At 41.7% G+C, this 14,016-nt stretch overlaps 1 protein-coding gene across 1 annotated transcript in view; it reads right to left on the bottom strand.

Moving 5' to 3' along the window:
- Positions 1-9,095, bottom strand: part of fam20a (FAM20A golgi associated secretory pathway pseudokinase) — a 15,298-nt gene extending 6,203 nt beyond the window's left edge. The window contains exons 1-6 of the mRNA XM_008294897.1: positions 8,564-9,095; positions 6,074-6,267; positions 5,871-5,921; positions 4,474-4,552; positions 2,522-2,614; positions 69-184 (exon numbers count right to left, since the gene is read on the bottom strand). Coding sequence (XP_008293119.1) covers positions 69-184; positions 2,522-2,614; positions 4,474-4,552; positions 5,871-5,921; positions 6,074-6,267; positions 8,564-8,928 — 898 coding nt within the window. The 5' untranslated portion in view covers positions 8,929-9,095. The remainder of the gene's footprint in view (positions 1-68; positions 185-2,521; positions 2,615-4,473; positions 4,553-5,870; positions 5,922-6,073; positions 6,268-8,563) is intronic.
- Positions 9,096-14,016: the final 4,921 nt, after the last annotated feature.

Below are 14,016 nucleotides of genomic sequence, written 5' to 3'. Positions count from 1 at the left end.
TAGAGGCCATACAGGTTTAAATTTAGACATTCCTTGTGGGGTGGAAATTCAAAAAAAGTGTTCTTTACCTGGTGAGGTGAAGAACACAGCTCGCAGGTCTTCATTGTGGGTCACCTGGAGAACCTCTCCGGTGACGTTCACCAGCCTGCCAGCGACCGGTGGGACCCTCCGGAAGTCCAGGATCCTAACAAACACCAGATTGGGAAGAAAACCCATACAGAAGTGAAATATCTCTGCTTCTACATCACAGTCCCCGCGTACATGAATGTAAATGTGTCGTGAACCTCCTGAAGATGATTGCAGTCTTATCTCTGTCTCCTTACCTCATCTCACAGGAGCCCCACGCTTCAGTTTTACTGATTCTTATCAATGGATGCATCCCCCTCGACAGCCTCCACACTGTGTAATCCAGCCGGCTGTGTTTATGTACACTATCAAGAGCTTATGCCTCCCCGAGGGCCCAGTCGTGTCTCACAAACAGTAATCAAGCAACAATCAGTGTGTGGAGCTGAATTGCTGTTTCTAAAATTGATGGCCTTCCCCAACCCCTGATTGCGAGTGATAATGATAAGGGCCTGTGGCAGCCGAGTCAGACACAACAGAGAGAGACGACACACTGCCACCGAGCGAAAACACACCAAATTAAAAATAGGAGAGAGCAGAAACTGTACAACGGATGTCCAAAATACGAGCAGATATACAGTAAAAATGACTTTTTGAGTGTGATTGTGGTAATTGTTTGAGCTGCTGACGCGGCTTCTCCTCTTGTTGTTTTCTGTCTTGTGTGGCGATGACTTGTGTGTGGCTTCTTAATGATAGCGTCTGGCTCAGATGACTGTATTTCAAAGTGAATCACCTCACCTCAGCTAATGTGCTATTGCATCAAGATGTGTGTGTGTGTGTGTGTGTCCTTGTCTATGTCCAAACACTGCGGTTTTTACTGATCAGCGAGTTGGGAAATCCTGGGCAGGGCACACATGTTGCAATCTCTCTGGAGGCTGGCTGATGCATTCGGTGGCAGAAGGAGACTCATTTTTTATTCTGTTTGTTGGAGAGCATTCGGAATTTTTATGATTCTTTTGTTTTTATTTATCAGTGTGTGCCATTACAGCAGTGTGTCTCTATGATTACCTTCCTATTTTTTTTTTGAGGTAAACACAGTAAACGTTTTTGATCATTTCTGTTTATATAAACTTCAGTCCACAGCCAGAATGATGACATGAATACTGATGCATGTTTGAGGTGGGATGTTTACCATCTTCCTAGTTTCTTAGTTAAGCAAGTTGACATTCTAGCATTTGCTAATTAAATCCAAACACAAGGGAACATTCGACCTGATGATGACTTTAGATGAAAAGTCAACAAAGTTATTGCCGTTCTTGCCACCAGTGGAACCACTAGTACAGCTGAATATAGTTATAATGCACAAAAACAAAAGCATTTGTTGCACCGCTGTTTATGCTAGTGATCACAGAAGTATTTAGATCCAATGTAAAAATACTCCATTACAAGGAAAAATCCTACTTAAGTAAAAACACACAAGCATGAGTGGTAAGATGTAGCTAAATTATTAAAGTAAAAGTACTGGTTTGGTCCCTAATATAAATGTATTCATACCCTTCCATTAAAGACAAGGCAATACATTTGAGGACGACTGTATATGTGTGTATATGTGGCTGATACATGAAGTGGTGGAAAAAAAATGCAGGTCCTTGACTGAGTAAATGTACCAACGTAGCTATGTAAAAATAGTCCTTTAAAACTAGAATCCTACTTAAGTAAAAGTACCTCATTATAAGCATTTCATTACATTATTAATAGTGAAGCTTCAGTGTGTTGTAGCTGCTGCAGTTTAAACTACTTCATGTTCAGTTTTATATACAGTGAGTGATACAGGTAAGTCTGAGGTGTCTGAGGGAAAAAAAAAGTTCTGATAAAAAAAACCGTGTCTTGCGTTTTCCAACTTTTTTTCTAATCTTTAAATGTTTGCTGTTCATTTGAACATCCATTGAAATGAAACCATGTCAGAAGGTTAGAGGGGGAAAAAATCCTATTTGGTGTAGCCAGAGACAGCTCACAGACATCTGAAATGTGCTGTTTTTTGTAAGAAGCCAACAAGGTTGACGTCCACTGGTTTAATCCTTAAACTGTCTTGTATTTTAAAGCTTGTTAAATTATTCATTGTGTACAATCTTTGTCTTAAAGGCAACCTAGGCTGTCAAATAAATGTTGTGATGTAGAAAGTACAATATTTCCCTTTGAAATGCAGTAGCTGAAAGTAAATAGTAGCATAAAATGGATCCCATAAATTGTACTTAAGTAAAGTATTTGACTAAATGTCCTCATTAACTTTCCACCACTGGTATACACAAGGCAATAAGTGGCAGCAATAAAATGACAGATGTGCAAACAAAACCAAAATTACCCCCAAGCATCACCGTCACTTCATTTTACTGAGCAGGCACTAAAAACACCCCGAGTGTAAAACTGCAGCGACAATAAAGTGATAATGAGGCTGCACCTGTCCAGGTGGAAAGCAGCGATCTCTGCGTTGTGCCTTTGAAGGTCGACGAAGTAGAAGGAGTCCTCGGGAGTCTCCTCGTCCCTCCGCTGCCTGAGACACACACAAACACACAAACACACACACACACACACACACACAAACACACACACACACACACAGTGATCAAGCCGTCAGTCTCCTCTGTGGTATATAATCAGCAAGACATATACTGTAATGTTAACAGGTGGCCTCAGGATGGTCACATAGATGAATATAACACATGACACTGGACCGTTATATAATGTTGTGCAGCTTTTCATGGTTTGTTGGATTTCATGGACATCGATTTAATGCTTCACTTGTTGGATATAAAAATCATACAAGCAGCAGTAAAAAGTACATAAGTGCATTCACTCAAGTACTTAAATATTATTTTGACATACTTGTACTTTACTCAAATATTTCCATTTTATGCTATTTAATATTTCTACTCTTCTACATTTTAAAATTGTAATTTCAATTCTACAACATGTATCTGACAGCTTTAGTTTCTTTTAAGATTGCTTATACTTTATGCCTTCAGAGTGTAGTTCTGGTCAGTTTTGACCCGGACCATACTGCGAAGAATTACTGTCAAGAATTCCCTCATACTAAGTGTCTATACCAAATTTTTAACAACAGATCTATTTAGAATGTCTAAATAGCCGATGTCGCATTAATAAATGTAAATAAAATCTACACATAAAACAAGACCTGTACAGTTTCAAGATTCCCTAAAACCCACATTTTCCTTGATCTGACCCACACTGGTAGACCTTAAATCCATCTTAATAGATTTGGGTCAAATTTGACCTGAAACAGCCTCAGTCTACAAACATTTGTAGCACCTGTATAAAAGTATAACATTTTAAAATATTTTAATTTTTGTGTGTTTTGGGTCACAAAATCATCAAATTTCAGGCTCAAAGACTGACGTTTAGGGTATTGTTACTGCTGTCAAATGTCAAAAATTTGACCAGAAACAGTATGTAAGGGTAAACACACTGTTTTTTGGCATCTGATGTCTTACAAAAAGCAGTGCGTCAGATTTGATATGTCTTCAAGTTTCACCAAATAGTGATTTTTCTCTATAAACTGCTCACTTGGTTTCATCTCCATAAATGTCCAAATGACCCAATATCTCAGTGAAAATCAAAGATTAGAAAAAAGAACTCAAAAACTTGAAACAGATTTATGATTCAGAACTTTTCTCCAACATAAATCATGTGATGACACCTCAGATTTATCTGCTGTCCCTGAACATAAAACTGTATATAAAGTAGTTCAAACCTGCAGCAGCTACAACAGCAACAAGCTGCTGACGCTCTGATGCTTCACTACTATTAATCTATTGATGCCGTATACACAGTCGTCCTCGAGTCTATTCATACCCTCCCATGAAAGAAGGAAAACAACTGCTGTCACTGAAATAAGTTGAATTTGAAACTTCATTAAAAATGTAATGAAAATCATGACATTGCTTTTGAATGGTGGTTCAACAGAAATATTAAACTTTTGTTTATTTTTTTAAATGATTCTTTTCAACCACAATTTAAAAGCAATATGTTATTTCACTAGATTATAATTTAGCAAATTTTTATTTATTATTACTTTTTTCTGTTTCTAGTTCTTTGAGTGACTATTGTGAATTTTGTCTTTTCTTTAATGGAAGGGTAAGAGTACACTTGAGGACGACTATAATGATACATCAGTCAGAGGGACCAAACCATAGCTTTTACATTAATACTTAAACTATTTATTTGATGCTTATTCTTATGTACTTTCACTTAAGCAGGACTTTTACAAGTAGTCTAGTATTTCTACATCACTGTGTTGCCACTTGTATCTCAGTGAGGGCTCTGAATGCTCCTTCCACTACTGCTTATACAGTGTTTGATCAAAACGAGGTCATTCATCAAACACGGATTCACCTCATCGGTTTAAACATGGCTTTAGCGAAGTTCTTCATTTTCAGAGCCAGCTTCAAGTGATGCCCGCTGGGTTTCACCACTGCAGGAGACAGACAGAAAGAAGACGAGTTGAAACGAACCATCTTTATATCTGTTACATTATTTAGAAACCGACTCCCACGTTACACCGAGTCAAATTTAGGGTTTGAACATCAGTTTGGAGCGTCAGGTAACCGAGTCAGTCTTGGGAGTATTTTTTTAGATTTAAATCCCCCAGAGGCCGGTTCGAACTGTGGAATATTTTCTGGGTCTGCCTGTTCCCTGTGATAAAGTAATTGGAGGTTAGTCACACAGCTTGCGCTCTTTCAGCGAGCAGCATTCCTCTCTCTCTGTCTGTGTGTATATTATGTCACAGCAGTAGGCCAGACTAACCGCACACACGCCTCCCCACCTCCACCGCCGCCACGCTCAGTGAAACTTCAGGGTATTAATAGTTAACAATCGCTTTGGGTTTTACAATCAGAAATTTGCTGGAAATGAATCACAGGGGGGGAACGGGCTGCTCTTTGTGGTCGATGGACACCGCTTGAAATAATGAGGAAGTTTCATGAGGTTAAATTTAAACGCGAGGGGACTGATTGTTTTGCCGCTCGTTTCTTTTTTGGCGGTGAATGATGTTTGTGTGGTCACGAGAACAACGAATATAAATGACTTCATCTGTATTGGCCGAACACATCCTATAAAGTTATTCGTTTGACTTAAAAATATTGAAAAACGGAGCTATTTTTCATCCTTAATGCTCAAATTGGTAGCCGAAAAGCACATTACAGCCTCTACACGTGTATTCTATCCATTTGTAAGCCTCATTAGGTTCTCTTAGCCAGCAGCTAGCTGCAACGCTACTCCATCCATCACACAACAACATCTATTGTTTGTCATGTCACTGACTTTCAATTATCCGTCCATACATTCGCAGCTTTGTCTTGCATGTGGCTCTGAGGTAAACTAGGAGATGACAGCGTAGGTGGCGGCTGCTGCGCGAGACGTCGGCTTTCCCTCGGAGCACGCAGACATCAAACATTTAATTAAGGGCTCCGTCTTTGAACGCCAGCGAACGCCTGGTGTTTTTTGCCCCACAGCACGTGTCTTACGCACGGAGACAAATCTGAATTTTTGGTGTCAAATGAAAAGCAAAAAATCCACGCTATCACAAAGGCGGCAGTGTGTTTGTCTTCCGATGGTACCGCCAAGCGGAGAAGAGGAGGAGGGAGGGAAACAAAAAGAGAAACAAAGAGGCGAGTCAGAAATCAGACACTTGCTGTTACACACCGAGCGCAAAATGTGCAGCGTGAGATTAGAGATAAAGAACATGAAAAACTCCCTGGAAGTTGTGAAGTCTTATTAAAGGCTGACCGTACCTTGGGTGCAATCACACGCTCCTTTCAGGGCTTTCTCATCTTGAGTGTAATCTGTAAGAGAATTGATCAAATTACAGGTGTTATATGCAGAACAGAAAATGACCATCTCCTTATTACAAAGCGCTTAAAGCACACAGTGTAGCACTCGTGTTTTAACTGACTACTTGCATGCAGATGTTTTCAAAATCCCATCTGCACTTCACCTGCGCTGACAACTGCCATGTTCTGCATGTCCTTGAGGAGCTGGAGGACAGCCGGGTCATCGCGCGAGTACAGAGCGTAGCGGTTGATTCCCAGGTGGAACTTGAGCCAGCTGGCGTCGGGGTCGTAGGTCACCTCATGCTCAGTCACAGTGATGTTGGCTTCAGCCGCTGCCTCACTGTACAGCTTCATGTGTCTGGGGAGGAGGAGGAGGAGGAACGGAGCTTAACTGTACAGGACATGATTATCTCTCCCATTCAATATCAGAAAAACAGAAAATAGCAGACATGTTATCTTACTGTACTTTTTGTTTTCTATAAAGCAACTATAAATGCTGCATTACTTAAAATCACTTAGGTGACTTAAAGAAACCAGAGTTCTTGCTTTTGCTGAACCTGGAATACTAAATTCCTTTTTGGTCATTGATTAACCCTATTCAGGACTTTCATGTTGCCATATGTACAAGGTCTTTCGGGGTTCATTGGACCCCAAGAAAGAATATGTGCAAAACATTTGTTGGTTTTCATTACAGACTTTCATACTATGTTAACTACCTTTTCTGATAAGTTGATGTATTTGTGGTTCCAAATGTAAGACAAATGTCCCTCCTGAATAGAGTTAAACCCCTAAAAACTCATTTTTGTGTATCAAAGTTCCACATTTAGAAGTTTTTCTCCTTCCTTTCCTGCCTTTAAACCTCCCTATGCATGGATCTATGAGGTCCCTGCCTATTTATCCACCAACCCCTCCGCCACAAGAAGCTCAAGCACACCAGCTCACCTTCAACTCTGCTCAATCACTGTAAAACTACTTTTTGCTAAACAAGTTGTAATACTGGAGTAATTCAGCCATAAGTGGTCAAGTCAGAATTGGTTCTTTGTTACATATGAAACCCCAAAAAGCTAGAACTCATGTTTTTGAGACTGTCATCAACACGCCGCAGTTTTAAAGTGGAAATATTCCACCACTGCGTCGACTGCTCATTTCTATCTTGATATATCTTCTAGCATGTAAACGAACACACAAGAAATACCACATGGACATGTTCACAAGAAGTCTTTAAACAACTGCGAGCTGGGAATCACGAGCAGGAAGGTTAAAATTACTCTGAACATTTTTTATGGACAGTATTTAATTTTGTGTAGCCCACAGACTTGGAGAGCTCCGTCTGGTGCCAGAAGTCCATGGCATGAACTCGCATTCAACAGGTTTTATTTAGAGCAGGTTATTCATAGATGCATTACAAACAAAGGAAAATCTGAGAAAGCATATTGGGATTCAGACTGAATGTATAAAACATATTGTGTTTTTACTGCTTGTTTTATTTGCCAATTTACACGTGTGTACGTTTCTCTTTTACTATATTTGGCTTATTTTTAGGCTTTATGTTGGGTTTGAATGTAATTGTAACACATTTCAAATTTCCACTCCTTCCCTCCCTCTCTAGCTGAAGCAGAAGCAAGAATAATCTGATACCAAAAGAAGTCCGTCTGTGGTGAGAGGAGCAGCACATGGCCAGAGCTGACCACACTGAGTGGGTCTACACAAACACACTCCATCCCAGCATGAAATAACATTCTGAGATAATGGGCTAAAAATATGTGTTTTGTCGGTCATCTCTACCAACTCAGTACCCAACCAGAAGTGACAGATCGGGCTAATCAGGACTCTGGACAAGTGCAGACCGCAGAGTGTGGAACATGAACAGAGAGCTGGAGTGGAAAAGAGACTCTTGCATGCAATGTAGTCGCACATCACACGCAGCACGCACATTAAACTGCCTCGTTTGAGCCGTCTCTGTCAAAACATGTGTTTATTGCAACGCCGAGATGCTGCTGCTGCTGCTGCTGCTGCAAGATTTTGCAACAACAAGCCTCTGGGCTAGCCATTGTTTTTGTGCACATTTGTAAGGCAGCAGAGAGGAGAGATCCAGTCCTCATATTTCTTCTTATTTTCCACCTTAAGAGCCCAAAATCTGTATCTCTCGGAGGGAGTGCACTGTGTCGGGATAGACAGACAGCCTCACAAGCCAAGACAGCTACAGCTCCCAAAGATTAACTTTGGCTTTAGCTGCTTTAAGTCCCTGTTTACCTTAAAGAGCGCAATCCAGACGCGAGAGCTCAGAATGACATGTTTGCGAGGGTTTTCTGCTTCAGCCCACTCGACACGGGGCTTTTATGACGCACAGAATTGTCAACACATCCTGTTGTCTGTCTGTGGGTGTATCTCCATTAGCATGAACAAAGTGCATACACGGATGTGTGATTTGTGTGTGCTTTAGGGTGGGTTTGACTGTAATGTCGCTGACCCTGCCTCTCGACCACAGTCAAGCCTCGACACGTGCTCTCCCAGGGGGAACATTCAGGCAAAATGTTATTCTTTCACAATGAAGTTAAGTAACTCTGGCAAGTTTAGATCACTTGGATGTTGCAACATTGAAGGGACTGCGGATAAAATAATGTGATTTCAAGAAGCTGACACCAGAAACTGACCTTTCCCAGCGCGACACCTTCCTCCTGTAGTACTCAATCAGCTGCTCCGCCTGCAGCAGCCTCTCCTCCGGTCCCAGCGCCGGAGTCTGGATGTTGTACAGAGGGTGAGCGAACAGCTTCCCCAGCTTCGAGCCTCCATCCGCAGGTTCAGGTGTGGCGCCGTCCAGCAGCGGCACAGAAGTCCAGTTGGAGAGCAGCGGCGTGGCCAGACCTCCCTGCTTCGGGAGGCTGAGGTTGCTGGAACCGCATGGACAAGAGTGTGTTCTCCCCAAACTCCTCAGCTTGGGCAGGAGGATGAAGTAGAGGTCAGCGGAGAAGATTGCTGTCAGGGTTGCCGCTAAGAAGAGGCGGTCTCTTCTCAGCATTCTGGAAATTATAGAAAAGACTAAAAACAAAAAACAAACAAACAAAAAAAACAAGAGAGAAACTATGACTATGTGCTCCTCCGGAGTGTGCGAGGCATCACTTCTCCTTCCTCCAGTCTCCCACACAGTCAGCCAGGCAGAGGCAAGCAGTCACAAGATTGGTCCAAGTCTCTCTCTTTTTCTTTTCTATCTGTGTTTCAGTCTGTTCCTTCCAGCCTCACTTTTTCTTCTCCTCCTCCTCCTCCCTTGGCAGCCACGAAAGAAAGAGCTGAGCTGAGAGCGAGCATGTGTTAGCAACAGTCACTGACAGTTTGGCTGCTTTCAGGGACCTGCTGCTCTGAAGGAAGAGAGAGGGAGTGTATATAAGTGAGAGAGTGTGTGTGTGTGTGTGTCATTTCATTGTGGGTGTGTGTGTGCAGGTATGTACACAAACATCAAATTACCGGGTAGCAGATTGAGAGAGTGAGTTAAAGCAGAAGTCCTCGAAGCAAGGAAGGGGCGGTTACGACGCACTTCTCCTTATCACAGCGGATCTGAATGAAACCACATCCAGCTGGTGTATTCACTCTGCTTGTGTTTGTGTGTGTGTGTGTGTGCAAGCGCAGGTCCAAGTCCAGATTTCATTATTGTGTGTGTAAGCTGGCTGCTTTCCTGCACGATTTCTGGCAGGAAGATAGTGAGTGTGTAAATTTACAGTGAGTGTGTGACTTGCCTTGACATCCCTTTCTTTTTGTTTTTTTTTTCCCAAGAAGGCGTGGAGACAAGCCTCCCTTCCCTCTGTCATCTTCTTGTCTCCACCCTCCTCCTCCTCCTCATTAAGTCCACTTTCACTTCTCCTTCAGCTTATCAAATCTCCTCTCCTCCGTCATCCCCGCTTGAAACTTTCATCCTCTTTGCTCCTCTCATCCCTTCCTACCCCGCTCTTTTCCTTCTCTCTTTTTTTTTTTTTTTGTTTTGCTTCTTTTCGCCACAGACCTCCAGTCTGTCTCGCTCCAGGCAAAAAATTCCCAGCTGCACTTTCCTTCCTGCTGCAGTTCCCACACATGAATCTCTCACTTTTCTCCCCTTTTTTCTCGGCTGAGACACACACACACAGAAAAAGGCAGCTCAGGAGAAGAAAAAAAACCAAAAACAAACTTCTTGCACAACTTCAAATGAGGAAACACAAGGAAAAATAACACCTTTTTCTACCTGATTTCTCGTGAAAACAAACGGTGTATAAATTACGGATGGCTCCTCGTTGCCCGCGTCTACCCTAAAAAGCCCTCGGCAGCTTTATAGTGAAGCAATGAAAGTCTCGCAGGGCATTTCCCAGCCTGCATCTGCGCTGTTGTTACTGTGGTATTTTGGAACATCTGTCATCTGCTTGGGTGTGTGTTTGTGTATGTGTGTGTGGAACTCTGGCAAAATTACGCGTGGATGTCTGGGAGTAGCTCTCCAGGGTGTTTTACGCTCTCTGAAGAGAAAACAGGCTGAGAGAAGCTGATGTTGGAAATTAGTGAAAGGAAGCTTTAACTTGCCATTTAGCCAGATTGTAGAGGAGCTTCTGTTTTGCCTCAACACTCGCAGACTAAGTGGGCGACTGCCATCTTTAAGTTGTTTTTTTTTAAATACCACAACTACAAAAAGAGACACTATTGTCTAAAAGCAGAATTTTTTTTTTAGATTATGCATTTGGGTCAAAACAACAAGCAGAAATCTAATTTTTCACGACTGAATGAACTTTTCATTTTAAGTTGTATGTGTACATTCAGTTGTACATGACTTTTAATGCAAAAAGCCCCCAAGCTAACTGTCCCACGTGAACCCTCAGGGGCAACTAAATAAGAAATGTATGTCATTTTGTCTTTATTTCACCGCACAAAAAAAAAAAAGGGAAAAGACTTTTGGTTGAAAATTTAATCGCTTAATAACAAAGTACAGATATTTCTGACCGCACAATATGTTTGGTGGAGTTCAGTAACGCTTTGGTGGCTTACGGATGCTTAAGGGGGCAAAATGCTGTCAGGATGACTTGCTCTGTTTGTCCCAGCTGTGTCTGTTTTTATTTATCCCCGAGAAACAAACTTAAAAAAAAAAGAGCTGTGAGCCCGCTTCCTCCCCCGCTAAAACATCCAGACCGGTTTCTTAAAATAACCCAGTTTTTAGGGATGAGCGGGAGAGCGAATGCAAAAGGAGTTGCAAAATCAAATATGGAAAGAAAACAGACCAAAAATAGGCCACCGAGCCTTGCGTCACCAATTTGTGCAATTCAGCAGAGCCGTGATGACAAACACAGGGTGGCTTTTGTTGACATAAATGGGGGGAGATGGTTCTGATGTCTGTCTGTCTGCATGACTGTCTGGATGACCCAGAAGTCTCATATCAGGAAATGTCAAATTATCCGCTGATGAAACGACTACAGGGAGTCAGATCGTAGCTGGGATGTATTGAAAAGCAGAAGTTTGACATTTTGGGAGATACTTTGAACTTTTTTTTTAGCATCAGGAAACTGAGTAATCAGCTTGGCTCATTCAGAAATTCAGGGGGGAAAAAAAGCGAGGGCTGCACTGGGTCAAGAAGGAAGTCATAATAAAACACTAAATCAGTTCCTCCTTCAGAAGAGGTCAGGAGGGATGACAAAATAATGACTGTCCCCCTTCTGATTAATGGATTTTCTTGGTATAGCAGCTCACCAACTATCCAAGGCATGCTGATTTTAAACATAAAAGTTCCTTACTGATACCAGATAAACCACTGTGTTTCTTCATCAGGGTAACATAATCATATCTGCTCGAATATTTCTTGAATGTGGGAAGTAACGTCCTGGGATCCCTACTGGTTGCATGGCAACCTCACAAAGACTGCAGGTAGTGTTTGCTCCCAGCCAAACAAACAAAAGCACAAAGCAGGAGAAAACACAAAACCCAACACTGCAATGTGCTGTTTTTACACTTCACTTCTTGTGAGGATTAACGATCACAATGAGATGTGCTAACTAGCGAGCAGCAGAGGTGCCAGTCAGGTGGATTTCAGTAACTTTGCACAGAGTCGGGTAAATCATTTACCCCATCTCCAATCTTTATGTAAACTTGAGCAACTGAACATATAAGCAAAGTCTGTTTCCCAATATGTCAAAACTAAGCTTTCTAAAAAAAACAAAAAAGCGTGGCATCAATAAGAGATGGACCAAACATAGGAAAATGAAACAGACAGTACAGTCAACAGGATTTAAGTCTGATTAAAAGTGAACATCCTCCAGGCACAGTATCGTTATCATACATTCAAAAGGACATATTTAATTAACAGTTTCAAGACAACTTTCTAAAATAATGGAATGCAAAAAAACTCCCCAAAAAAACAATGTTCATGTTTGGATCTTTGTCTTTATCTGGCTGGAAACTCACTTTTCCTTCCAGATGCTGTGTGCAGAGCTTTGTACTGCCAGTCAAACTCTGATACCACACCCAGCGGTATGTGGGAGAAGTGGAGAAGAAATGTGTAAAAGAAAAAGAAAAACAGCCTCCTCATCTTTTTTTTTTTCACGAATATGGAGTTTACAGAGTTATCACCGAAGCATTTCCAACATTCTTCTCTTAGAAAACATTTAAAGAAGTACGATAAATCACTGGAAGTCTTTTTAACTCTCTCTCTGACCTCAGTGGTCATTCCACATGAACTGGCAGCTGCAGGAAGCCTCTTCCATGTCTGGGCCACAAATGCACAATGTGGCGGTAAACACACATTATCGGGAGGTTGGGAGGAGAGAGAGGGAGGACGAAGACCAGAGAGAGAAAGATAAAGATCAAGACAGTTAAGACAAAATATTAAAAGGAGGAATCAGCAAAGACAGCGAGGCACCAATCCATGAGAAATAAAAAAGGAATAAAAGGGAAGTATTCATTTCGTCTTCCTTCTATCACTCTTTCATTACGCCTTCCCATCAATCTTGTTTTTTTGGACAAATTTAGCCTGACCGTGGAGCGCTGCAGCCACAGAACTGGGACAAAACGAAGTGGAACTGCGCTGTCACATTCCTCCACGATTGATTGAGCCTTTTATAGTTGCGTGTGCTGACCAGTTTTTTTTCTTAATGTGAGCCAAGACTGGATGTCCACAACAGGGGCGGAGCCAGAGGGGTGGCCATCACACCCCGAAGTCTGGCCACCCCACACATCCAATAGTGAAGCCTATTAGTGCTCATAGAACTGAAGCTACACCCTGTAACTACTATTTTTTTTGGCAGAACTTTCTGGCAGAAATGTCTTTTTCTTAATACTACCAAGCTGTTCTGACCAACCAGAGGATGTTCACACTGATTTTGTAGCACTTCAAAGATGGCAATGGAAAGTGTAAGACAGTACAAAAAAATGCATCTGCTTCTTGTATGTAAGTCAGAACTCTGTTTGCACATGTTGCTAGTTAAAGAGTGTACGGCTGAAGTTTAACTGTGGATTTATTTGAAGCTCTTTTACAGACCCTTAAAGACTGCAGGAATGAAACCTACTTTGAAGAGCTGAGTGCTACAAACTGCTGAATGTAATATTGACTCACTGTCTGCAGCCAAAAGAAAGAAACCGAAAGGCTGGATGGACACGGTGTGATTTCTCAACTCGGAGGGAGCAGAGCAAGGACAGTTTGACATCGATGTTTCGTCTACTTTTATAAGTTAAACTGTATTATCTTGTGAGCTTTATGTACTGTTAAAAAACCAGAACTTTAGCAGTCGTTCCAGGTTGGACTCAACTGAGGCGTACGCAGAAAGCTTATACTGTATATGAGTCTTCATGTACTTCTACATGGCAGTCTTACATAAACAAATGATGAATCTGAGGGACCAAAAAGTTGACTATTCTCAGCCTGAGACCCTCATAAAAACACCACCACTATAGACAAGGTATCACCAGTACAACCAAGACATAGCGTCTGTTGTAGGTGAAGGCCAAACTAAGAACCCTGTAAAGCTTGGACCATGAAATAATTGCCAGAAAATTCTAATTTTTTGAAACTGGAGTGTTAATCGAACCTTTGACAAATTAAAAGAAACAATAAATTAAATCCAAACTTGCATATCTTAGTTAGGGTCCGAGCACCCAAAAGGGTGCGAAG

Source organism: Stegastes partitus, unplaced genomic scaffold (genome assembly GCF_000690725.1).
Source record: "Stegastes partitus isolate 25-593 unplaced genomic scaffold, Stegastes_partitus-1.0.2 Scaffold1006, whole genome shotgun sequence".
NCBI lineage: Eukaryota > Metazoa > Chordata > Actinopteri > Pomacentridae > Stegastes > Stegastes partitus.
This window is presented reverse-complemented; position numbering and strand designations above follow the sequence as displayed.